A 25,742-nucleotide genomic window follows, 5' to 3' on the forward strand; every position below is an offset into this window, starting at 1 on the left:
TTGATGCCATTTACAAATGGCACTTCATAGTTCACTAAACTACTCAGAATTTCATTTTTATATTTTCAAATAAATACATATTATCTATTAGAGGGACAGGTCACATTTTTCCACTTGTGTCCTGAAATATAGTCCCACTGGTGCCAATATGAACACTGTGCTATAAACATTTCTCCCATTTATACTGATCACAATTGACTGTCCTTGTGTACCATTTCATCAACATCCTCTTCCACTTTTTTCGTACTAAATCTTTTGATTCAGCAGGACGTTGCAGTCATTGTAATCACACTCCCTTGTTCTGCAAGATTAACAATTGTGACAAAAAAAAAGAGAGAAATCTGCATCACCACCATCTTCTACTGCTTGGTCCTCCACATTAGGGTTGCTAGGGCAAATCCCAGCTGACATGGCAGAAGGCAAGGCAGGGAATACCCTAGAGAGGTCGCCTGTCCATCACAGGGCCAGCACCAATCCCAATCCATCCACTACTTTTTGAGTTATGCTGTTCAAACACAGACAAACATGAAAAACACAACATCCTTGACAGAGGTAACAGCCAGTGAATACACAATAAATAAAACACATGGTCATTGATTTTTAATGCTGATTTACACTTGTGCCATTACTTGAATTCAAATTTCTGCAGTGACTTACATCAAGCAACAGGAACTGGATGGATACGGGATACAGGTGTCTATGCGTCCTCTCGCATCATCACACATGTTAAAAATAGACACCACGGGACATTTCACATACCTGAAATGTGTTGTTTTTTTTCTTAAATGACAGCTGGCTGAACACAGCAGCCACACACATGACTTAACAAGACAGAAGCAAGGACTGTGTTTGAATTTTGGTTCAAATAATGTGTCATGAAATCTACAAAAGGCTGTTCTGTATTTTTCAGTGAGCAGGGTCTTCAACAAATGAATGATGGGGGTAAAACATAAATAAAAGGCTGAGCTGTCATAAGGTCACTTGTCAAATCTAGGATGGGTATTCTAGAAACACTCAAGTGTCATGACCAAAAACATTCCATTGTCTCGCAGTGGAAAAAAGTGTGTTATTAACATTGTTAGGATAGAGTATGAGGAAACACAGCCTTGTTGGATGTTATTGTAACGGGCACCTTTTCTTTTAGAGTAAATTTTACCTGTAAAAACACGGGGTACTCAAAACTGGCACTGGAGTTACAATAGTCTAAGAAGAGTCAGTTGTGACTACTATATGAAAAAGGCTTGCTCCAATTGTGTTGCCTGACATGGGGCCTAACAATACAGTAATTTATGAGGCTCATATTTGGCTCCTATGTGGATATTAGTACTAGTAGTCAGTAGAAAGATTCCAACTTCATGCAACAACAATACAACAATTATTTCACACAGAAAAAAAAAACAAAACAAAAACAACAAACAGGAAGAGCTTATTAAAACAAAAAAATCTTCACAGTTAACAGTTTCATCTCACATTCATACATTACAGACCAGATGTGCATGCACAATGGGTCAAAACTGAACACAGTGCAAAAGTGACAGCTTTTTCTTGGCTTGTGTTCTAGAAACCATTAGTATAATCACATACAGCTTGTGCTGTTGTAATAAAGTTTGGGTGGGTGGGTGAGCAGGGATTATCATTAGTTGACATGAGAAATGTGGTCCTTGTGCCCTTTCTGACAGGCGTAATGCGTAACTTGGGCAAAGGCAGACGCTGAACCATGCACATAGAAATACATAAAGTGCTTCTGTCAAAATAAACAAACAATAAAAACAGTACAAAACGGTCTCCAAAAAAGAGGTATCAAAACAATGCACTTGGGGATGTGGAGGGCACTGGTTCCTGGTTGACATCAGGACAGACAAATGGGCTGGGATTCTTGTTTTGAAAAAAAAAAAAAAAAAAAAAAGGATGGAGAAATAAAAAGATGAGTTCATAGATTAATGGAGGGGCAAGTTGGTAGGAATTCAACCCAGGATGAGGCTGGACTTGCCCCCTGGAGGATTCCTGCGGCCTGATCCTGCAACAGTCTCCTCAGCTGCTGGGGCTTCCTCCTCCTGCTGCTGCTGCGGCTGCTGCTGCTGCTGCTGCTGCTGCTGCTGCTGCTGCTGAGGAGGTGGCTGATGCTGCTCTGGAGCTGCTTCAGATTCAGCTGCACTTTTGTCTGAACACAGACAGGGGGAAAAGGGCACAATGATGGTGGAAACATAAACAGAAGAACAGTGAGTTTATTTTTCTTACAAGAATATCTTGCTGCTTGGAGCAAGTGAGGACAGACTTTTTTGCATGGGACATGCCATTTTTACCCTTGGTCTTTCAGCACCACTACATTTACTGTATGCAGCCATTTAACTCAAAATAAATACACATGGACAAGATTCTCTCTCTAAAACAGAAACATTGGAAACCTGCATTCAACCTTCACATGGATCTGCTATTAGGTTAAATCACATACATCGCTCGTGAGTCATTGTTTTGTGTGCTGGATTATTGACCCAAAGTTTAAGTGCAAAGTTTGCAAGCAACAGTTTGCATATCACAGCTTAACTACAAACATGGTATAGCATATAAAAGCCAAGGCAAGGCAAGTTTATTTGTATAGCACCATTCTTACACAAGGCAATTCATAGTGCTTTACATAATCAAGTAAATACATTGTCACTTTAGAAATAAAACCAATTTAAAATTTTAAATCAAGCAGACAAGAATTGTTCATCTGTTCTGTGTAAGCTGTGTAAACAGTAAGCTAACTTGTCTGCCATATGTTGCTCCGTCCGTTCTGAGTATATGAACATATCAGAATTGGCATATTTCAATGTTTTAGTCTAATAACTGCAGGCGCACTCGTCCGCAGAAACGGCAGCATCAATTCCTTTTGGAACACTTGCAAAGTAGAGATGTTCCGATACCATTTTTTCCCTCCTGATACTTGTACTATGGGTATCGGCCGATACAGAGTACCGATACCGATACTAGTGCATTGTAAAAAAATATATATCATAGTACGCCTGCATGACTGTGATATGATTATCACTGGTGGTAAGGTTTGGCTCAGGTTAAACCCTCTGTAAAACATGAACGAATACAGCAAATGGACACCATTTATTTTTACCAGTGATATGTTATTTCATTTTTCAGCTTGTACGTTTGTTTTTGACTCTGGTCCAAACAACGCAGCACTTGCAGAGCTTCACGTTTCCATGACAACTGACCGGGAAATGACACGCGTGACATCATTTTTACATGACTCCAGATTGTTAAAATGAGTCTCTGAAGTAACGCTAAACTTTAAAAACAGAGGCATACATACGCAGGACACAGGTACGCTGGTTAGTTGTCACGCTGCTCTTTTCGTTTAATAAACAGGCCACTCCAGTTTAACTGTAGGTAAGCTAACGGAGCTAGCGCCGTTAGCAACCCTAACAGACCTAACTGGTAAATACTGCCAAACCGCCGACATGATGAGCTAACGTTAGCTCCTTGTCTACAGGTGTCGGGTGATCAGTTCTTCTTCACACCTCTAAAACAGCACAGCGCAACTGTTTCAAGAGCGGCGAATAAGAACCGTGTCGGAGCTAACGGAGCTCTAATAAATTACGTGGTATTGGATCGGAAGCATTTCCTATACCGGTATCGGAATCGGAACAACTCTATTGCAAAGTCAGGGATCATGAAGGATTACATTCAGGCAATATGATATGATATGAATACGAATATACTTAACCAACTATAACAAAATGGGTGCCAATTAAGCATCATCACACAAGACGCTGTTGTACTGAATATGAGCACTACAATAACGCGGTCATAATGGCACTCACCATGATCATACACAGAATTTTCTCCTTCCTAAGAAAACAAACAGGAAAGAATGTCAGGGTTTTTTAACAGCATTTTTATATAAAAAGTACATTCTGCATCATCAGTCTCCGTACTAAACATCCGTACTAAATAATTCGAAATTTTACCTAAAATATTCAAACATCTGAAGATGTGGAACACAATCTTACCATGGCGGGGGCATCTGCTGAGTGATTGGTGGTGTGGTTCCCTCCTCTCCTCAGGGGCGCTGAAGGCTCACCACACAGCACACCTGTGGGCTTTCCACCTGGAAGAACAAAGACAAATTAGCTATTTACAGATGTGGACGGATGTTGGAACATTACCTCTACGTCCGAAGACAAATGTCTGCAAAAGTCTCTCCCATTGTTCAACATTTATCCCCATACAGAGGACATATCAGATATTAAACTGAAAAGAACCCACAACTTCAGTAGTTAGCTGTAGGCAACTGGACCAGCTTGAGTCAAGTCAAAGTAAGACACCTCACTACCTACCAAAGAAGCCTTACCCGGTTCTGAACTAAAGAAGCCTCTTGAATGAAAGGTTAAACATCCTCAATCTAACCCAAGCAAGTCTAGTTGCCTAAAGCTAACTGCTGAAGATGACTATGACCTGGGTGACTGAGAACCCATCTGCAAATTCCAGAGAAGGTCCAGACAGAAAATGGCTATAATGGCTCAGATAGATAACATTCATACTGAAAGACATGACGTGGGTCAGGACTGAGGCTTGCATACACAGTATACTGTATAGAGCTCTGGTAGCTCACACAACACCCTTCATGCAATGATGGTAAAAAAGACAACACCATTTTGGCAGGAAGCCACGCACTTCAAATCTATAGACGTACATACCAAGCTATAGGTCAGGCAATTTCATATAGGTCAGCTGTTTTCATAAAATATGAGATGGTGGATGGACAACCGTTGTGCCAGATTGGCAAAATAGTCAGGCAAAAGCAAATGGAAGGACATTTTACCAGATCACAAAGGATCCTAAGAGATGGCAGTAAACATGCTCCAAGTAAGCATAGAAGACAGAGTGATGGGAATGCACAGCCATTGGATTAGATGTCTGAAGCAATGACTACATATCAAATACAGAATCCAATGCTTAACAGCTTTAATATCTTGTTTATTTTACAGACACACGCACACGCTGGTCATATAATTAGAATATCATCAAAAAGTTGATTTATGTCAGTAATTCCATTCAAAAAGTGAAACTTGTATAATGTATACATTCATTCCACACAGAAGACATTATTGAAGACACCTGGTGCCTTACTCTAATCAAATAATTTACTCAAAACACCTGCAAAGGCCTTTAAATGGTCTCTTAGTCTAGTTCTGTAGGCTACACAATCATGGGAAAGACTGCTGACTTGACAGTTGTCCAAAAGACGACCATTGACAAGGAGGGCAAGACACAAAAGGTAATTGCTAAAGAGGCTGGCTGTTCACAGAGCTCTGTCCAAGCAAATTAATAGAGAGGCGAAGGGAAGGAAAAGATGTGGTAGAAAAAAGTGTACAAGCAATAGGGATAAGCGCACCCTGGAGAGGATTGTGAAACAAAACCCATTCAAAAATGTGGGGGAGATTCACAAAGAGTGGACTGCAGCTGGAGTCAGTACTTAAAGAACCACCACGCACAGACATATGCAAGACATGAGTTTCAGCTGTCGCATTCCTTGTGTCAAGCCACTCTTGAACAAGAGACAGCGTCAGAAGCTTCTCGCCTGGGCTAAAGGCAAAAAGGACTGGACTGCTGCTGAGTGGTCCAAAGTTATGTTCTCTGATGAAAGTAAATTTTGCATTTCCTTTGGAAATCAAGGTCCCAGAGTCTGGAGGAAGAGAGGAGAGGCACAGAATCCATGTTGCTTGAGGTCCAGTGTAAAGTTTCCACAGTCAGTGGTGGTTTGGGGTGCCATGTCATCTGCTGGGGTTGGTCCACTGTGTTTTCTGAGGTCTAGGGTCAATGCAGACGTCTACCAGGAAGTTTTAGAGCACTTCATGGTTCCTGCTGCTGACACAACACCTGTACACACTGCCAAAGCTACCAAAGTACCTGGTTTAAGGACCATGGTATCCCTGTTCTTAATTGGCCAGCAAACTCGCCTGACCTTACTGTGAAGAGGAAGATGTGATAAGCCAGACCCAACAATTCAGAAAAGCTGAAGGCCTCTATCAGAACAACCTGGGCTCTCATAACACCTGAGCAGTGTCACAGACTGATCGACTCCATGCCACGCTGCATTGCTGCAGTAAAAAAAAAATATATATATATATATATATATACATATATAAATATATATATATATATATATACATACATACATATATATATATGGTGACTAGATCTGAAATGTGAACATTCTCAAAATTTTATTTTATATTATTTTTCATCAGGCAGTAATTAGTTGACCTAGACGAACTGCACAGCTGTTTAGCAGACTGCTAACTGTTGAGAAAAACATTGCTTTGGGTGGATTATTGATATTTAGCAGTGAGTGGGGATGACATTACAGCTCTTAAATAAACATTTGAAATTTGCAGAAGTCTCTCATTTTTATTATCACTGCTTTGATGGTCAATATTGGACATTACAGCCATGTTTCAGAGCCTAAAATGAAGTAATACAGTGTAGAATATTTCTCAAAATGCTGTGTCGTTCCCATCCCTACTAACAATAACGGTCTGTTTCTGTCCATGTGGGCTTGTGTCAATAAACCCTTTCACTTCATGTTAATCGCGAAGAAATGGTCTTCTATTTGAAGTAGTGTCGGATTTTCACAGACATGTCTGTATATTGATGAGGGGGACAGTGCCTTGGTCAATTCATAACAACACATTAAGGCATTTTTAAAGTTCAATTGTATGGAAGCGTATTGCTCCCACACATACAAAGAAGTGGGGGGCTAAGTATTTTATGTTATAATGAGAAACTATCACGTGATTTTGAAATAATACGTTTTCACGTTATAACAAGAAACTATCACATTATTTCAAGAAAAGATGTTTTCACAATATAACGTGAACGAGGCAAGAACAATGGCTCGTTTACACAATTTGGTTAAATTCTACTTCAGGCTTGGCGAGATACTCCAGTTATTGAGCACAGTGGATGGTATTGTTATCAGTACGCAAACTCTAAGTTGGATTTTACATTGCTGCCATACATAGAAAAAAATTGGGGTGCTCAGTTCTCATTATAACGTTATAAGTTCTCGTTATAAAACATCTTGTCTCTAAATAACATGATAGTTTCTCGTTATAACGTAATACTGAGTAGCCCACTTTTTTGTATGTGTGGCAACAATATGCTTCCGTAGATTTGTCTGGACTTCTACCAACAATTAAAAAAATGACTTAAATATTATGTTTGCTGTGTTCTTTGATTGCACAGCTGTGTCCAGTACACCACTGCTTTTAGGGTAAAACAGCAAAAGAAAAAGGCACTTGGTGACTATGAGAAAACTAGCCAGTCTATTTCAGTACAGTGATTAAAAAAGGATGCCAGGACTTAATGTTTGTTTATTTATTAAACAATGGGGCGTAATGAAAAAGGAGAAATCTGATAATTAAGCTTGACTGTTTCAAATCAAGCTACAAAATCATTTGTATTTTAATAACTAACTAATCTCATTATTATATAATTATTTGAATGCGACAATTAGTTAGTTGTACAGTTTCAATTTTCTCAGTCAATGGGAAAACACTTGCCATGGTGATGATGAGACAATAATGGTAGATTCAGCTAATTTTGGCTCGTCGTGGGTTGTTCTACAAATAGTCTGATATTTATATATATTCCATCTAAATAAGATACTAGACTAGAGCCACATAATTTTGGAGATGAGGCTGGTTGTACCTGGTGGGTTGTTTCTTCGATTAGCATAGGGGTCTTCTGGCTCAGCAAAAACACTGGAGGCCATTTTGTTTTTCCGAACAGGTGGTTTGTCCCCATCTGCACCAAATGAAATGTTGGAGCCACCACCAGGAGGGCGCAAAACCCTGAAAAGAGAAAGAGAGAGAGATGGTCAGATCAGACCAGATAAATAAAGAAAACACATGTCATAGAGTGCTACTGCAACTAAACAAAGTGAATGTACAGTATTTTTACAATGCCTGGACAGTCACAGTCAAGATTCCTGGAAGTTGGTTCCAGCAAGAGGTGACATGGAAACTTCTCTAAATTAGCAAATTACTTGTGAATGCCAATGTGTTGGCTGCTGGAGAGTTTCAGCTTAATACCTGTTACCAGTGGTCATATATTATTATTACTGGTGCTTTACCATTTTGAAAATGACTTTCCATGATAATGCAATATAATTAAACAGAACTATTAACTACAACGGCATTCATGAGAGTAAGGATATATTGATGGACTGATGCATTTACTGCTGTTTTAAAAAGTCCAGTATGTAATAATAAAGGACATCAAATGATGCGACTGAAAAGTGTAAGACACAGGAGACTCCCTCCCCCACCCCTCCCTTTCTCAAGCACATCAAGGAACTACAGTGGCCTTTACAAACCAGAAAGGGTGAATGTGTTCTTTGTTTGCTTAGTAATAAGGGGTGATTAACATGCAGCATCATTTGCATGCATAAATACATTATTTTCTATGGAGCCGCACATCAAGACACCGTGTCTGTGACTGCGTTGCAATGAGATGAAAATATCTCAACAATTTGGAATGCAGTAAGTGCTTTCAGTGCACCTGTTGATACTTGGGCCAAAGATGTAGGTAAAAGAGGTCTTTGTTTAACCTGAAATAAACTTTGAACCTCCATCATTCAGACAAAGCAATTGAATCGGTTGGCGAGTGCCAAAGTGTGACAGTGATCAAGCACAGGAGCACAACCCTCAAGCATCTCAGTTAAAAACCCCTCTGGCTTCTTCCAGACATGTTCATGCATGCAAGTGCTGTATGTGATCAGACCCTTATGTTTTCAGTTCAAAATGCTAAATGCCCGCTTTGCCTGATTTGTCCTTCTGCACTACATAAACATAGTGGGGTGCAAGATGGCAGCCTCTGTAAACCAAGGCCCTTGCCTAAAATATGTGTAAAAGGTTATTTCTGAAGCAACAAAAACTAAAAATTATTATTTTAAACAATATTATGCAACTTTTACAATTGCATGTATCAGTAATACATTCAACAAAAAAATCAAATGCTACACATAAGACCTTTATCTTGATGTCTAACAGATATTAACTAAAACCAGTAGTCCACAGACTGTGCAGTCTACTTCTTCTTGACTGTGTATTATTCTCTAAAATAAAAAGGTATTGCAATGAATGTGATTTCACGTGTGGTTAATGTTTTAGTCTAATGTATTTTGGGCATCTTACCGGATTTACATTGTCATTATTGTCCTGATAAAATCAATTGGAATCAATTCAGTTCACTAAAAACATTGATTAATCCAGTGATACTAAAACTGAAACGGCAGCGGATTGCTTTCGCCGCATCTGACGGAAAGCAACTGTATTGGGGTATTGTCAGGTGTGGCCACTCTCTGTAACAGGCCCTCGCCTCTAAGGGGCTTTCATGCAAGACTGCTACATCACAGAGCACCTCAACAGCATCTTTGCGATTCCGAATTCTAAACTTGGAGACCTAATGGGGAAATAGTCGACATGTACACCACTGTAAAAGGCCTACATAGTTAAATCTGCTGTGTCTTGCTAGCTAAGCAGCATCTGTACAAAAGGGATGGTCCATGCGTGCCATTTTGCTAGCTAACGTTAGGATGGCAATGGTACATCCCTAACGGACAAAAACGGGAAGGCGTGGTACTGAGCTGTCTCCTAGCAGCAATGTGGCCTCTTCTTTAGACTCAAACGAATATGATGCCGTCGAGAAGCAACTGCAGACAGACATTATCACAAATATGCCTTTAAATTTAGTGAAATTTGTGTGGCGTTAATGTTAACATGAGAGGATGCTGGAGTGGTCGATTTGATAGTGGTGATGCAACGACGCCTTTTACCTGGAACTGCTTTTGGCTCCGGGCTCTATCCCTTGAAATGTCTTGGTCGTCGTCATTTTTGCACAAGAAAAGTCGAAAACGGTTAATTCATTTGTCAGGATATACGTAGATTACACTTTCATTAGCAGTGCTTCACCGCCTCATCATTGTCTACCCAAGCCGGCGGTTCTCAATGATCAACCTGCCTCCAATCTGATTATACAACCGCTACCGATCTGTCCTGGTAATATTAAACTTCCGGTCAATTTTTCAAAATAATATAAAGCAATAGGACAAATAAATGCTCTGGCGTTATTTGAAAGGTGAATATCTCAAACGTAAATTCATAGTTATAAGGTACACGATTAAATTTTAACAGTTTGTTTTTATATCGCACCGAATTTCTACAAAAGTGACACATTTAGGGTGTATTTTGAAAACAAATACGCTGTATTTCCGGTTACTCTGATCACTTCAGGAGTGACACGACAGAGCAAGGAACCTACAGTACCGCCCACAAGAGGACAGCCTCTTCTGTGATTGGATACTGACACATTAATCAAGTCTCTAATTGGTTGAAGTTTATGATTCACATTTGTTGGTGGAGGTGGGGGTCTAAATTGAGTTGATGCTAAGAATGTGTCTTGACAAAAGTGATATCTGGTGTCGTCATTTCGGATTTTATGATATATTGTACTTTAATTAAATAACATTGGGTTTCTCAGTCTGGGTGTAAATAGTAATTACAATTAGGACATGATTAATTCACCACAATGGGGCTATTCCACCTCAAACATTGTAAGATGTTTCAGCAGGAAATGCAAGGTGTCATAACATTAACCATGTCAGCTGGCATGCACCCAGAAACTGAGAAAGCTAGAGTGGATCTCAGCCATCATCACTTTGATTATTTTCACTTGTGCATTTCCTACTGTGTGACATGTCAAACTAGCTGCAGAGAAAAAGGCTAACGTAAAAAATGCTTACATTTCAGAGTGATCTGTTATTCAATGTTGTGCTAAATTCTTCATCTGGATGAGGTGTTACAAGTTTATCAGAACTTTTAGGGGCAAATCCTATTTATTTCATGTAGGAGAGACCGACTTTTCAGTCTTTACAGGTTGTTCCTGCAACAATAGGTTTCATTCTTATTGTTAATGTTATTCTGTTAATCTTATTTGCTGTATATATAAATTACATAATAATACTTTTTCATTTACACTGAAACCTTTAATCTTTGTTTAATAAAACTGGAAACAGTAAGATACTTACTAGGTATCTTCCAGTTAGAACAATTGACAGCAACATGTTAAAAAAAAACTCAATTTATTCCAATACTACATTTTCATGACAGAGAAGTGAATTTAAAATGCCGGCTTTCTTAAAAATAACAAAATTACATCTGAATCAAAACCTTGATGACATAAGTATAAAAACAAAAATAAGGACCAAGAAATGTTTCTTCAAAAGCTCCGACATAAAAAAGCAAAAGATAAAACAAAAAAATCACAAGCTTTAAATTTCTTCGGCAGACATACGGCAGCTCACAGGTTTGTCTACACTGCACAGATCAGAAATGTTGACATGTGAATGACAGTGTGACCAAATCTATCTACACCAACTGTGCTGCGGTCTTCCAGCATTTTGAAAAAAAGAAAAAAAAAAAAAGTATTCCACTGGATAGTATCAACACTGGTCATGAGCATTTGAAACTGGGCATAACAAACATGTTGGGGGATGAAAATGGGAGGTAGGTAGGGATGTTTGTAGGAAACAGTCTTTAAAGAAAAGAGCCTCCAGTTTGCTGTTGAAATACATCAATCGTATCTTCATCCTCCATTTCTAGCTGTAAGAGAAAGTTCAAACATCAGATGGGAGTGTTCAACCAGGATTCATGTAGGGTTTTCATTTTAACACAGTTTAGGCACATGTAAGAATAGTTGTTTGAATATTACACAAAATAGATAAAGGGATCTTCAAAGAGATCCATGACAGAGCACCATTAAGTTGATTTGGTGGGACAGGGAACATTCAAGTTAACAAAACCTTTCATTTGTGTGACTGTTCTGTGAACAAATAGCAGAGGCAGTACAACTGCTCAGTGTTAAATTAAATTAGGAAAAAGTATTTTTGTTAAAACATTAAGTCAGTCACAGACTCTACTAATAATCTCACTTTTATAGTGAACAACGTTTCCTTGGGATATTTGTGCAAAAAGAAGCAACATAATTTTCAAAATGAAAATTTGAAATTTAAAGATGTTTTGAATGTATATGTCTTAAATGTATTGAACGAGACATACCCATTGTCCCAAGTAATAATATTGTGATAACATAACAAATGTTGATTCATGTAAGCGGAACAAACGCAAGTCTCCTTACCTGTGAGGGTGTGTCTGTTTCATTGATGGGCTGACCATCAAATCGAAATCGAATTTGCCTCATTGACAGCCCCTGTGTGGACAAGCAGAAAGAGATTAAAAATAGACTTTATGAGACACTCTGGCAATCCAAAACAATAATGAGCCAACCACGCTGTATTATTTCATTTATTCTTTACAAATCATAATCAGACTATGCAACATGGAACTCATTTGGTACCATATAAATGAAATATGATGTATATAGCCTGTACAATGACAAAAATTGAATTGCAGTCTATATAGCAAGTTAAAACAGAAATGAATTCCTGTACTATTAAAGTTCTGCAGCCTTATCTGTGCAGCTTATCATTCATCCTGATGATGGTTGTCCAAAAGTCTGTCAATCAGGATCAAATTGACATGAAATTATCTTTCTTTTCTTAAGAAGCTTCTTGAATGACAGGTGAAACACCTGCAGGTCATCTTTCGCTGCAAGACCACGAAAAAAGACTTATCAAGCTTCTCGGGACCACTACTTCCAAGACCTTAAAGAAATCAACAATTTTTACACATTGGTCATCTTTAATCTGGGACAGTGTAAAATCACACAATGTACATATACTTGAGAAGCACTACTGTGTATTATGGTCTCACCTGTCGTTCACAATAAGCTTTCATCAGTTTGCTGAGAGGAGTGTGCCTTTTGATCTTGAACTGGACCACTGAGCCATCCTGCCCCGCCACCTTCAGGTTAATGTGCTCATTGTTCTCAGTCTTCACTCCCTCCTGAGAGAGAGAAACATAAGTATGCCTGCATTCTAATTGCTACACAAGATGTGATGCTTGGATAAACAATAATGTTAAAAAAAATAGGACCTTCGGCATATTAGGTAGACGTGACCTCACAGCTACAAAACCCAATCGGTTGGGGTCAAACACTCTTGTATGGTCTGTGTTATACAGGTTTGTGATTAAAATGTGAGTTAACTCTATCGTTATTCACGGGTTTCCTGATTTGTTGTAAGCCCTGCATCTGCCTGATTGCACCCGGGCTGCACAGACCTCTGAATTGGTGTGGTTGGTTGCAGAAAAAAACGCAACATGAGAACCCTAACATTAGGAGTTAGCATGTAGCATTAGCCTTAAGCAAGCCATGGCCTATGAGTCAGGATAATGGCCAAGGGCCTAATGGGGATGGAGACTGTATATTGTACGTATCCACCTCTCTTTATCCAGATACACAGGGGGTTTTACTTGATTGAAGGCGTAATTTCAGTATTTCATACGAGTTGACCGGTTTTTCCTTAATCTATTCATTTAGTCTCTTTGCTAATGAACACTAGGTTCTCGTGCCGTTACTCACATTTCTCTGGTTCTTCTAGACGATACCCGGACACACAACATTCACATCCCTTTGCGTTACGTGTTCATCACAAATGCAGACCGTAACTGTGAAGGGGTTTGTGTTTTCTCGACGTCTTTATGTCAATACACTCGGGTCTCAGACACATTAGCCACGTTAGCTTATTATGCTAACACATCCCGCTAGCACAGTGCTAGCGCGGCAGTTGTACTGTGTGCGCTTAGCATTCCCTCTCAATATTATGAGATTATCTACGAACTGGTCGCACATGCTGGCATTTTCGTGGCATCGTTAATGCAATTATCGCACATGGATTCTGACGAACAGAGTACACAAAGACCTGTGTAAAATCCACTCCTCACCTTAGGTTTTTCGTCTGCCATGGTTGCTGCGGTGCTCTGTCTGTCTGCGCCTGTTTCTGCCGCGGCTGCGCTAACTGGCGCGCCACTTTGCGTTGGAGGAGTGCACACAATCGCGCCAGACCAACTAGGTATGGGCGAGAGCCGTTTTATCTTTTAACAGCTATTCATGATCTGCAGCCCAGATATTCGTTTTTCCACTGTCAAAATTAACTATTTTTTAAATCTACAGTCGTGGATTAGATTTAATTCTTCTCAAGACAAAAATACTTAACTTTCCCATTCATATGTATTGGGTTTCTCTTAGATATGTTAAATTCATCGTGGATTATGGATTCATGCATATAAATGATTGTCCACAATTAGTCTGAAAAATCTTACTTAATTCTGACATATTGTGGATATTGATACAAAATATGAGTAATCTTACAATGATGGGGTTATTTTTTTTTACCGTTGTTGATATTTAAGTGTGAGTAATTATCAAATATTAATATTTTGATTAATATTTGATAATATTAATCAAAATATTATGATGTGCCACTTTTTCCATGTTTTATTAGTGTTTTTTATTTTGTTAACACAAAATATAGCTTTAATTTATGGAAATATGTTTGTTTACTTCATTACAGTATTGATCTTGCAGATATTCAATTCTAGCCTCCGGGAAGTCTGGGAAGCTCTGGTTGGACTATTTTACACTGTAGTACTACTGATTTTACAGATGCACAGAATGATTATGATTATAATTAAGAGCTGCATTAAAAATAAAACCATCTTCAGCGGTCACTTGCTGATGCTTTGACACTGTGTAAAATGAAGAATGTGTGAAAACTGTAATACAAATAGACTCATCTTTTTCTTTATTTTCCCATGCACAGAAATAGCTTTTCAAAAAGTTCATTTAACAATCTATGACAAATAAATACTTTTATAAGAAATATGAAGAGAACTTCCTTTATAGCACTCATAGCCCCAATTAGACAAAAAGCACACAATGTTAGATGAATGCAGAGTAAGCCTAAATCTTTAAATTTACCACCACCAACTTCATACAATTCATGTATTTTACCAAAGCATACTCAAATTAATAATAATATAGGTAGCTAGGAAACCCTCACACAAACATTTATAGTACAGGCAAAGCTATACATTGCATTTTAATTACTTTAAACAATGTACTTCCCATCTCCAATGGGATAAATATCAGAGGTACTTAAAAGCCAATGTCTGCCAAGAAAAATGAGAATAATATCTCTGGTGAAAGGCTGACATTTTATCTACGACAATAGACATTTTTATCTATTAATGACGAAACACTATCCAAAGTCGATTCCACTTTTACTGCATCATGTAGCAAACGAGAAAGAGTATGCAGGAGGAATAATGTTGTCGATCACGATATCATACAGTAAGATCTTTTATATTCTTCCCCAAACCAAAATAAATATTACATTTATTACAATAAATACTGAAAGCAAACAGAAAACATAGAGCTGGAGCTTTGACTTCATACATAACTCAGGAGAAAACTCAAAGTATTCAGTAGTAATTGTGAGCCATCGTGGAAGCAGCAAATCATGGGCAATGCAGGGTGTTTTAATAATCTCCTTCAATGTGTTTTTGATCTGTGTTAAGACTGTCTGGCATCCAACAGTGCAAATATTCTTCTTCTATGTGATATGACTGAGGGGCTGGAGAACACATCAACAGGAAAATGAAAGCAAAAAATGTATATTGTATATAGTGACCAAACTTTATAATAGCTTGGCAATATTTTCACGCCGAACCATTGTGCATGTTCACCTGGTTAATACCATTTGTTATTGCAGAACTACACGTCTTCCTCTGGCATTATAGTTAAGTTTGATTGTAAGATGGATGCTACAGGACTTTGGCTCGTTCAGTGAGAAAAGCTCAGACAGAAAAAAAACCTAATTGAAGTCCAATTTAAAAACACCCTTCCAATTTAACTTTCATTTGACTTCTGAGCTGATTTGATGAGCGAGTCTTGAAGGCCCATTTCAGAGCAGACCTGGTATTGAAATTCATCAGAGATCCATTAAGTGGACAGCATTAAGTACAACTGTTCAAACCTGGCATTGAAAATCATTCTGAAAAAAATCTGTGAGCAATTGTGATGGGTTTTCCTATCTGCAGGCTGACATATTTGCTGTTGTCACTAACAAAATGATGTTTCATTTCATGTTGATAATGTGTTTGTGTGTCAGTGTGGGTCTGCATGTGTGTGTTTGCGCGAGTGACAGACAGAAACAGAGTTGGGAGGTGTGATGCTTAGGCATCTGTAACATGAAATAAGATTTGAACCATTATAAAAAAGAAATTGTTTTGATCACCTTTTTGTGTTACCAAGTGTGTTAATCCTGCAGTGATGGCTATACATAAGTCCATCAATGACTGAGTCCTGAGAAGTGTAATAATACTGTGCATCTGCAGCCAGGAAGAGCTTGAATGTGTTCTGCAGACATTTTTTGCGTTCATGCATGCTCTGGAATTTGACCACATGCGTCCCTAAACCACCAGCAGGATCCAAGGTCATATTCGGGACACATTTGGTGTGTTCAGACCTGTACTTAGCACTGTCTACTTGTCATTGGGTCACTTAGGATGGATGTTAATACCAGATCTGTATTGTCTGTATTGTTGTCTGGTCGTCATACAGGAGAAGACGGGGCTAAAGAGCGCCCCATCTGTCAGCAGGGGGAAACTCGTTCACCTCCCAAACCTCTGTGAGTGGCTGCTCTCCCAATGTGAACGTCAGTTTGTATCTCATCCGGACCTTCTCCTGCAAAACACAAACATATGGTTTGACAGATTGCTATAATACACACCTTGAACATTGGCAATGTCAATAATCATTATATAATTATGGCACATTAGATGTCATACAACTTTAAAAATTGGAAATACAGTAATATCTTAGACATAGGAAAACACTACTTATATGTGTTCTGTCACTTAATATATGTCTTAATGTATTAGTGAATATGACCCCATTAGACCTGGTATTAACATTCGTCCTGAGTGATCCAAATATGGGCAGATGGCTCCAAGTACACGTCTGACCACTCCTAGTCTGTCCTGAATGCATGATGATCCGATCACAGAGACAACATTCCCAAGTGGTTTGAGGATGCATGTGGTCACATTCTTGAGGACGGATTAGAGAGTGCCCCCTCCGAGGACATTGTCTGATTTGTGGCAGTTCCACAGTATTTCTCCACTCAATGCCAGTGCCACAAGATTAACACTAATCTTCACATTATTCGTTTTTTCTCTGATGGTTAAGACCTTAGTTTGTGTTAAAACAGCATGAGAAGACTTCTGATTCATCAAAAACATAAGTTTGTTCTTGCAACATCAGTGTGTATTTGAATGAATGGCGGGGAATGGGAGCACCAGATCTGATCATATCGGTCACAGAAGATGTATCCAGGGTGCATATTATTTTAACCAAGTGTGAACAGTCCAACTTGGCACTATCCACATGCGATTGGATCACTGAGAATGGATGTTCACACCAGGTGATCGGGACCAATATGAACATAAAAGAAGCTTCAAGCTGAGCTGTACCTTGAGAGGATTGGCAAGCAATATGACCTGAGTGATGGCAGCTGGGGGAAGGATTGGGTTAAAAGGAGCCAGCTCTGTCCCTGAGGGTGGCTGCAGTCTCACTTTCATTGTCTGAAAATTCAGCAGAACAGAGATCCAGTAAAAAGAAACAGCTTTCAAAGTGGTAGATATTTACCTAAATATACAGTTTTACACATAAATACACAGCTTCCCATACAATAATAGCAATATCACATACACACAGTAGGTTTTACCTTGGGTACAGCCGCCTGTAGAACAATGCTTCTGACAGGCTGTGGGGCTGTGTTTAGCATGGACGTCACCATCACCAATACATCAGGCCTGCCTGGTGGACAATCACTGGCAAAATGCAGCAGAACACGGACACCATTTTTGTCATATGCTGTCACTGGACACACATTACCTAATAATCAGGACACAAAGAAATAAATGAAAAGAGAATCATGGGGCACAAAGGAAACACATTTGCAACAATGTGAGTGCAGAACATTTTGATTTTAAATATTTCATTAATTTCTCAGCCCTATCTTTTCAACACACACACACACACACACACACACAGTGGACAGCTGGTGGACTGTGAGGAGATTATATCAGAATTTGACAAACCCAGATCTCATTTGAGACTGAGTACGAGTCTAGAAAGACAAGAGATCTCTTGCAAGAGATGTGACCAACATACGCAGATGAAACTGTCTCTGCACACAACTGGTTACACCAACAACTAATCAGACCAATAATCTGGATGACGTATGCAGAGCGACGGAAAACGTGTCAACAAACATCCTAGCAATGGCTATCTAGTAATAACATCTAACAATGTTTGCCTAGCCTGGAATTAGCCTGACTCTGTCTGACTCCATGTGATGTCTTCTGTTCTACTTTTTTTCAGCCCACCTTCTCCTCTTCACCAAACAGACACACAAAAACGCTTTTTCCTGGAACTCACTTGGCCTAATGGCATCCAAAGGAACAAAGACATTAGCCAGGGACATGTCCTGTCCGCTGCCTGGACTGGCATGGGTCACAGGGTGCATGGGAGAATCAGAGTGTAGCAGAGGACAGTCATCTTCCTGACTCTTGACTGACGGGGGGTTGGAGCTTCCTTGCATCTGTCCCATAAGGAGTGAGGTGGATGTGGTGGAGGAGATACCAGGACTTAAAGACATGGTAGCAGGAGTGTGCAAATCCTCACTCTTGACCAGTGGGCTACCAAAGTCCAACACACCAGCTGCACTGTGTGGATAGATCACAGAAATGTAATAGGTTACACAATGTTTAAACATACAAAACATAGAAATAAACATTAATAACCAGTGCTGAAAAACAAGATAATGGAGGCAAGAGAAAGTCATGTGCTATCTAGTGCATGATACCCAACCTGAGTCTGTTGGGACCCAACAGGACCTGAAATGAAGTTTATCATAAGTGCTGGTTGTAACTACTACTACGGTGTGTGACGTGTGGTCATTGAGCTAGTAGTAGCTTCCTCCTGGCTGTAACTATGTAATTTGCTATAAACTAAAATAAAGTCTAAAAGCCACCTTTGTAACAGATTTAGGAATAGATTTAAAGTAGTTCCGAGGAGCCATCTGCATATCTGCAAGCTACTGGTTTAGTTGCACTTGAAATATCATTTGACAGAACAGAAAAGTCAGTGTTTTATTAAAATAGGCAGAAGAAGCGTTGGGTGTTTAAACCCACTCAGGTCAATCAGTGCACTGGAAAAGTGTGTATATCATTTAGAAAGATTTTTTTAGATATTACTTGTGACAGATGGACAGCGTAATTCCTACCTACTGTATATTCCTTCCTTAGTTTTACACAAGTACTACTCACTTTTTTGGACTGCTGAGATCCAGCAAGGAAAGATCCTGTAGAATTTCACTGACTGAGGATGAAAGCGAATGAGGGGCTGTCAGTGAAGTGGAGACGTGCATCGCTGAGGGAGGAGGTAATGTCATGCTGAGTGACTGGGGAAGAAGAGTCTGGCCTGAGGTGAGTGGCTGTAGAAACATGACTGATGTTGTTGCAAAAGATTCTGTAAAAACTGGAGATGTCTGCAACACTGGCTTAGAGAAGCTTAAAGCAGAGGCAGCTGAAGAGGACTTGTTGGGGCTAAATGGGGCTACACTTGAAGAGAGGGCATCTGGACAAAGTGAATATGTAGATGTGGGACCCGAAGGCAGAGAAGTGTCAAAAAGATCCTGACTGGGATCCTAGAAAACATGGTAAAACAAAACATCATTAGTCAGAAATATTTAAGTTGGTATAATTAGTATATTAATTAGATTAATTAAAGTACCTGAAAGGATGACAGAGACTTGCTCTGCTGTGCATGTGCTGTATTCTCCACAGGATCATTGAGGCCTGCTCATGAACACAAATGTGTCAAAAATCTATCCTTTTTGGGTGTCAAGAATATTTTCAAACAATAGTTTAAGCTGTAAAGAAAACACAGTACCTAAGAATAATAGCTCTTCATCCAGTAGAGAGAGGGCTCCAGAGATTGCACTGGGGCTCGGGGACTGAGCTTCAGCAGCAGCAGACCCAGACAACAGATCAGTAGGAAATGCCACAGAAGATGCCAGAGGCTGATTCTCTGGTGTAGAGGGGCTCTGTAAACCCAAACCCACCAGATCAATCAAAATCTCTGACTGGTTTGTGCTGCCGGAGCCTGTCAGATGAAGAAAAACATAAGGGGCATTCACTACTGTGTTAATCAACTTTTCAAAAAAACAATAAATAGTTAATTCACCCAAATACATGCTCAAAAGCCAACTAGCACCATAGATAGCAGTATAGATCTCATAGTCTTTTTGGATAAAACTACCCATCTATGGGATTGCCTCTGACTAACAAAATAATGATCCGAAATAGATCAAGAAGAGATGTTGCTCAGTACCATCATGCACCTAACTGTCACAGACAATTATCAAAGACTCACAAGAGACTTGCAAAAACACTCTTTTCACTCACTAAAGAAAAAAAATAGGAGCAATATGCAAATTCCTTTTCACAGAGTTCAGAGAGAATAATTTGCAAAAACGTAATGGAGATGCATCTTAAACTTCCCCACAACATTCAAATAGGCAGTTTAGCTAATGGGTGGATGGACTGTGCTCGCATTTTTCCACACACTTATGTGTACGATATCATTTATTGTGGTCCAGTGTAAAACTCACACATAGTATATTCAGTATGTCTCACTGATAAACATTCCAAAATAAATACACTTTAAGGTCAGTTATTACTTTAATGCGAAGCAACAATCCTGAACTCTTTTTGCACATAAACTGCACTCAATGGGCATTATATCTAACAAAACACTATATTCAAATATAAATGTGTAAAAACATGTTCTAAACCAGGTTCTACTGCCTGTGAGGTTTTATTACAGTTACATAGGTACCAACCTTATATTATCACCTGTTTGTAATCGTTCTTTTCTAATTCACCTTGTTTGCCTGATGTTTGTTGTGCTGCTTCGGTCTCTCCATTGATGTTCTGTCCTTTCACAATCTTCTTATAGGAATTAATGACATGGGAGAGGTCATCACTGGCCTGCAGGATGTCCCCTGATAAGTGCATTTTCAAAGGTTGAATGAAGGTTGGGTTTATAACGTTCAATAGAACACCTCTGTGCTCAACCTTTTTATACTTGGTACTAGCACGCCATGAGTTTCAATAGCATCAAACTACTAAGCAACAAATTCTCACCCAAGCTGCTGTCATTGTCCTCAGACTCAGTAGCAAGCTGGGCTACTGTCTGTCGAAGTTTGTCACAATCATTATACAGCTCCTGTGGGGACAATAAGTGAAAATCCACATATTTAATGTCACCTAGAAACTGTTGAGTCATAGGTTACAAAAAAGTGTACGTTATACAATAAATGTCACTTTATACTAGGATAGGAAACATGTTCTTTGTACAAATTGTTTTTTTTTTAAATAAATCACTTGAGTGAGTATGCTTTAACACATAACCAGAAAGCACACAATAATCTTTGCTTTATACAGGTTGAATCAAGCGTTGTGTCAAAGAGCCTCAATTTAACCAGAACACACCCCGATAAGCTCTTTGTCACTGTCAGTGGAGTCATCTGGGCTGAAGTGAGCAAGCATCTCATTGAGGAGTTTGACACTGTTGTTGACTGCCTCCAGTGTGCTTTTTTGTTTTCTCACTTTCTGTGTTCTCACTTCATCCTGAGAGGAATAAAAATTGCATTTGTTAAAACAACTTATTAAACTTGACTGTTGGTATCAAAACACAGGGTTGGTAGCAATATCTCTTACAGAAAGCAACCAAAACTTATTGTTGAGCCTAGTTTAAACACAAACAATACAATGTAAAAATGTGACAAAAACACACCTCCTTGACCATGTTCTTGATGAGCCGATTGGCCTCTTGCAGATCTTCAGGCTTTTTGCTCTTGAGTAGCTCTGCTAACCTCTGCAAGGAGAAGAAAACCCACAGTGAGTGAAAAAAAACAATCTCATTTCCCACAGACCCAAGCACAAGCAGCAAACTCATGCCAACTCTCAGACCCAGAAAATAACAAACTCCATCAACAGATTGGCTGCAGTCAACCCAAAGTAAACATGTACCCATGACCTCTTCTGGCGCTGTGCAAACAGTGAGTCAGGAAATGAAATAAAAACAAAATAAAAAAGGAAAGTTGCAGACTTGCACTTTGCTATGACTACTTTCTCTTTATATCCTTTAGACAATAGTGAAACATTTCTAAATTTCTGTAAACAAAATTGCCAATAAAGAATGTATAAAAACATGAAAGTATATTGCTATGAGTGATTAGTTATTCTATCATTACATAGTTTATTTTACAGGATGCTAAAAATAATTAGCTACACTATAATAGCAAAATGAACAGGACATGTTAATTTGATGGGCCATGCACTTATTTTCTTTCTTGCAGTCTAAAATAAGATCAACTTTAATATAGTTCAACACATTATTTTGAAGTGTATCGTAATTGAATCTGTACAAGTATAAAGATCACATTATATGTTGATATATAATGTGTCAAACTATTCATTAAATGGTCTTTGGCAGTGGATGATCCGGATATAATGGCTTCATATGCAGGCCTGAAAACGTGCAATAAAATGTAGAATATTTGAGATACATCATCAATGTTTTAATAATTGTGCCAACATACATTATTAAAAAATAACTGAAAATGCATCTGCAGAAGGGACAGGAGAGAAAGTTGCAGAATGTTAACATTAATGAGAGCCGGGAATAATTTTTCATACCTTACTTCTCTTCTCATCATCAAACACAGGATTCTTGGTTCTTGGAGAGGGTGATGGTACTAATGCAACATCAAGAGGAATTTCTGGGTTAACCAAGACGATACCTAAAATAAAAATGACAACAGGCAGGTAATGTTGATGGAAATTGACAATTTAAATATGACCTTTAGGCACAACAGACAACATGATCTCTGTCAAGGAGGTAATGATTTAGACTGCATTTGTCTGTGAGCAGCAGGACTCAAAAGGTGAAAGACTGGTTTGGATTACATCTTATGGGGATACACATATAGGTAGAGACAGCTAACAATTGGCAGATGTCTCACCCTGAGACTTCAGCATCTGATATGCTTCACAGATCTTTGTTTCATCTGGTAGAGACACAGTCCAACTGTAGAGCACCTCAATAACTTTGGACTTCACCTTTTCCGACACTTTGTCTCCTAGATACTGAAAAATAACAAAGTGATACCAGATATCAATTTAAGCAAGCACATTAGCATCAGAAGTGGATTTAAACATTTTTCTTACTTACTTTGGGTGAAACCACCTTAATTAATTCATTTAAAAACCTAAATTTCCCAACTTCACTGTGAAACCTTTGCCCACAGTTCTTCATACAAGCCTCAAGGACCTACAAGGAAAACAGGCTTGAATAATTATCACTGAAATGGCCACGATAACACTTGAAAGACATCATAATGAAATACATGGTGAAATGTTGACACTACAGACCATTAATGCTTGTATCGCCTCCCATTCCTGTGGGGACTGAATCTTGTGAGCCAACAGTCTAACGGATATTTGAGGGCTGAAAAACATGACAGTAAGTGAGTAACTATCCAACATAATATAAGTAACAAAAGCAATAAAGTGTGCTTCATAATAAGCTTTACAGCTGAGCTACTATTAATTCATGTGTAACTGTTTTCTGGTTGGATAGAAGTTTTATGCAAATAAATCATGCCCACCTGACAGAAAATAATTGAAAACCACTGGGCTAAGTTTCAATAAAACAATCATTTGTAGCAGACCTTCTTTACAGTAAGTGTTTACCACAGAGAACATTAAATGAGTGTGATACAGCATTATATGATATGTTGAGTTTATTGAATTTGTATACCCTTCTAGCTCCTTATTGATTTTGTCACAGAATCCCATTATATACTCCCAGTCTTCCTCTCTGTTGGAAGGGTTAGTGGCTTTGTCTGAAAACGGAAAAAAAACAGGTATAGACAATTTCATAATCCAACGTCGCCCTGACACCATATTTCACATATTTCCAAACACAAATGTGTGACCAAGATTTGACGCCTCAATACAAGCCAAAAGGAACGTTCTCTGTTTATTTTACTAGCCTCTAGAAACTTTACTGATCCAGTTTGTTGTTGCTGTTGTTCGTCTGGTTTGGAATTGGATTAGTTAATGCCTCAGGCTGTTTAAAGGAGCAGATGACTCCGGGGAGCAAATGCTAAAACCGACTGTGGTAATATAGTAATTATATGTTTGATAAATAATTCACCATATGCTCCGTATGCACCAGACACACACAAGTCAAACACAGAAATGCCAAAGCTGGTTTTCAGCGAGTGGCGTTCATCAGTTCTCAGCAGCTGTCAGTGCTAGCCACTATTTGTCAACACAGACGAGTTAGCACGACATTTTTTCATTAACATCACCGTCATGAGAGTCCAACTCGTACTTTTGATAATTGCAAATACACAGAAAAGTATTGCACATCAATAAAATGTATAAAATGACAAGAAATGGGAGTTTGGTGGTGGACTTACTGAGCCAGGACTCCAGCGACTCTCCATCATCCGCCATGTTTGATGTCACTCTGCTGGTGCATTGCATGAAACTCGGAAATTGATCTACTCCTTATTCAAAAGTCTTATTTTCGTGCTCAGACAGACGCATCGTGGCAACAAAATAACACGAAATTGTATGTAACTAATGGCACGGTGTTGTGGGGGTTCTCTCAGTCACTTGCTGAGATATGTTTGTCATTTCGAGCTTGTCAAACCAATTTTCTGCATGTACTCGGGCTTCACTGTCCAAACACATGTGAGTATTTTATTTTCCTGCAGGTTTACTTATTTTTAAGACATGGCTGATAGACTGGAGAGGACTGGAGTATCTGGAGGACTGATATTTATCTTTGTGCCATGAGTGGCTTTTTGAAACTCGCGACTTTGAGTTGTGTGAAAAGCAGCAAGGCCATGCAACCAGCGTGACTCGTGCTGCATTCACGTGCTGTAGGACAAATGTTAGTTGTGATTTCTGTTCATTGACTCATTTTTACACACACACACACACATATACATATATATTATTATTATTATATATTTGTGGAGCAGTCATGCTGATAAAAGGTTGTTTTTTCAAAGAAAGAAAACAAAGTTTTCTATTTGTCAACCCAACTTGGGACCTAGTTGGGCAAATGCTAGTTGACACTTGTGGATTGAAGGCAGTACCATGATTAAAAACTCTTGATTAATTTACACTCAAGTCGTGGAGCAAGTACAAAGTCCTTGAAGATGTACTTTTCCCCCCCAAACATTGCTGTACTGTGGTAATTGAAAAATAGTGTGAACAGGCCCATAACGTTTAGATTGGAAGCAGCAAAATTAATTTTGTGATTTTCTACATCACTACCTGCTTTAATGTCTGGAAAATCCCTGATTAGGAGTTTTTGGGTTGTGCATCTGTACTTTTCTGATGAACATGATGCTTTCATTATTTCAGATAGTTATCTGTGGCAAGGGAAAAACAGCTTGTCACTTGTTGCTCATGACAACACAATGACTGTATAAATCGATTACTTTTATAAATGCATCATATTTCCATCATTTCTCATCTATTTTGGAACACAAGGCACACACACAAATATTGACAAACATGAATTATTATTTCTCTGAAAGGCATTTTTAAACACAGACTGACAAA

General features: G+C 38.8%; 3 protein-coding genes across 5 annotated transcripts; all 3 read right to left on the reverse strand.

Moving 5' to 3' along the window:
- Positions 1 to 578: 578 nt before the first annotated feature.
- On the reverse strand, positions 579 to 10,043 carry jpt1a (Jupiter microtubule associated homolog 1a). Its single transcript, XM_044029426.1, has 5 exons — positions 9,839 to 10,043; positions 7,711 to 7,853; positions 4,008 to 4,105; positions 3,819 to 3,846; positions 579 to 2,161 (listed from the first exon to the last, which is right to left on the reverse strand). The coding sequence occupies exons 1-5, from the start codon at positions 9,892 to 9,894 to the stop codon at positions 1,965 to 1,967; spliced, it is 522 nt and encodes a 173-aa protein (XP_043885361.1). The 5' UTR covers positions 9,895 to 10,043; the 3' UTR covers positions 579 to 1,964.
- Positions 10,044 to 11,126: 1,083 nt separating this feature from the next.
- Positions 11,127 to 13,985, reverse strand: sumo2a (small ubiquitin like modifier 2a). 2 transcript variants are annotated; one of them, XM_044028552.1, is made up of 4 exons: positions 13,905 to 13,985; positions 12,834 to 12,953; positions 12,199 to 12,270; positions 11,127 to 11,663 (listed from the first exon to the last, which is right to left on the reverse strand). In XM_044028552.1, the coding sequence occupies exons 1-4, from the start codon at positions 13,923 to 13,925 to the stop codon at positions 11,598 to 11,600; spliced, it is 279 nt and encodes a 92-aa protein (XP_043884487.1). In that variant the 5' UTR covers positions 13,926 to 13,985; the 3' UTR covers positions 11,127 to 11,597. The 2 variants fall into 2 exon arrangements, with proteins under 2 accessions (XP_043884487.1, XP_043884486.1); XM_044028551.1 differs by having other exon boundaries at positions 12,834 to 12,965; positions 13,905 to 13,983.
- A 756-nt stretch (positions 13,986 to 14,741) lies between these two features.
- On the reverse strand, positions 14,742 to 24,631 carry gga3a (golgi associated, gamma adaptin ear containing, ARF binding protein 3a). 2 transcript variants are annotated; one of them, XM_044028549.1, is made up of 17 exons: positions 24,584 to 24,631; positions 23,917 to 24,001; positions 23,529 to 23,604; positions 23,329 to 23,427; positions 23,120 to 23,243; positions 22,794 to 22,897; positions 21,889 to 21,969; positions 21,585 to 21,722; positions 21,237 to 21,318; positions 20,975 to 21,094; positions 19,981 to 20,193; positions 19,822 to 19,886; positions 19,356 to 19,735; positions 18,466 to 18,752; positions 17,750 to 17,919; positions 17,496 to 17,606; positions 14,742 to 16,707 (listed from the first exon to the last, which is right to left on the reverse strand). In XM_044028549.1, the coding sequence occupies exons 1-17, from the start codon at positions 24,618 to 24,620 to the stop codon at positions 16,597 to 16,599; spliced, it is 2,283 nt and encodes a 760-aa protein (XP_043884484.1). In that variant the 5' UTR covers positions 24,621 to 24,631; the 3' UTR covers positions 14,742 to 16,596. The 2 variants fall into 2 exon arrangements, with proteins under 2 accessions (XP_043884484.1, XP_043884485.1); XM_044028550.1 differs by lacking the exons at positions 14,742 to 16,707; positions 17,496 to 17,606 and having other exon boundaries at positions 17,756 to 17,855.
- Between the last annotated feature and the right edge of the window lie 1,111 nt (positions 24,632 to 25,742).

The sequence above is a fragment of the Solea senegalensis genome, linkage group LG6, assembly GCF_019176455.1.
Source record: "Solea senegalensis isolate Sse05_10M linkage group LG6, IFAPA_SoseM_1, whole genome shotgun sequence".
In the NCBI taxonomy this organism is placed as follows: Eukaryota; Metazoa; Chordata; class Actinopteri; order Pleuronectiformes; family Soleidae; genus Solea; species Solea senegalensis.

What these genes read in the sequence shown, in the direction of transcription:
- jpt1a (XM_044029426.1), bottom strand. Translation starts at nt 9,894, where the DNA reads ATGACGACGACCAAGACATTTCAAGGGATAGAGCCCGGAGCCAAAAGC. An exon ending in TCGAAGAAACAACCCACCAG is followed by an intron (nt 4,106 to 7,710) that starts GTACAACCAGCC and finishes TTGTTCTTCCAG; the next exon opens with GTGGAAAGCCCACAGGTGTG. An exon ending in CAGCAGATGCCCCCGCCATG is followed by an intron (nt 3,847 to 4,007) that starts GTAAGATTGTGT and finishes TTGTTTTCTTAG; the next exon opens with GAAGGAGAAAATTCTGTGTA.
- sumo2a (XM_044028551.1), bottom strand. Translation starts at nt 13,925, where the DNA reads ATGGCAGACGAAAAACCTAAG. An exon ending in TGGCAGACGAAAAACCTAAG is followed by an intron (nt 12,966 to 13,904) that starts GTGAGGAGTGGA and finishes TCTCTCTCTCAG; the next exon opens with GAGGGAGTGAAGACTGAGAA. An exon ending in AAACAGACACACCCTCACAG is followed by an intron (nt 11,664 to 12,198) that starts GTAAGGAGACTT and finishes TTTCTCTTACAG; the next exon opens with CTAGAAATGGAGGATGAAGA.
- gga3a (XM_044028549.1), bottom strand. Translation starts at nt 24,620, where the DNA reads ATGGCGGATGATGGAGAGTCGCTGGAGTCCTGGCTCA. An exon ending in TTAAGGTGGTTTCACCCAAA is followed by an intron (nt 23,244 to 23,328) that starts GTAAGTAAGAAA and finishes GTTATTTTTCAG; the next exon opens with TATCTAGGAGACAAAGTGTC. An exon ending in TTTGGATGCCATTAGGCCAA is followed by an intron (nt 17,920 to 18,465) that starts GTGAGTTCCAGG and finishes CCTGATTATTAG; the next exon opens with GTAATGTGTGTCCAGTGACA.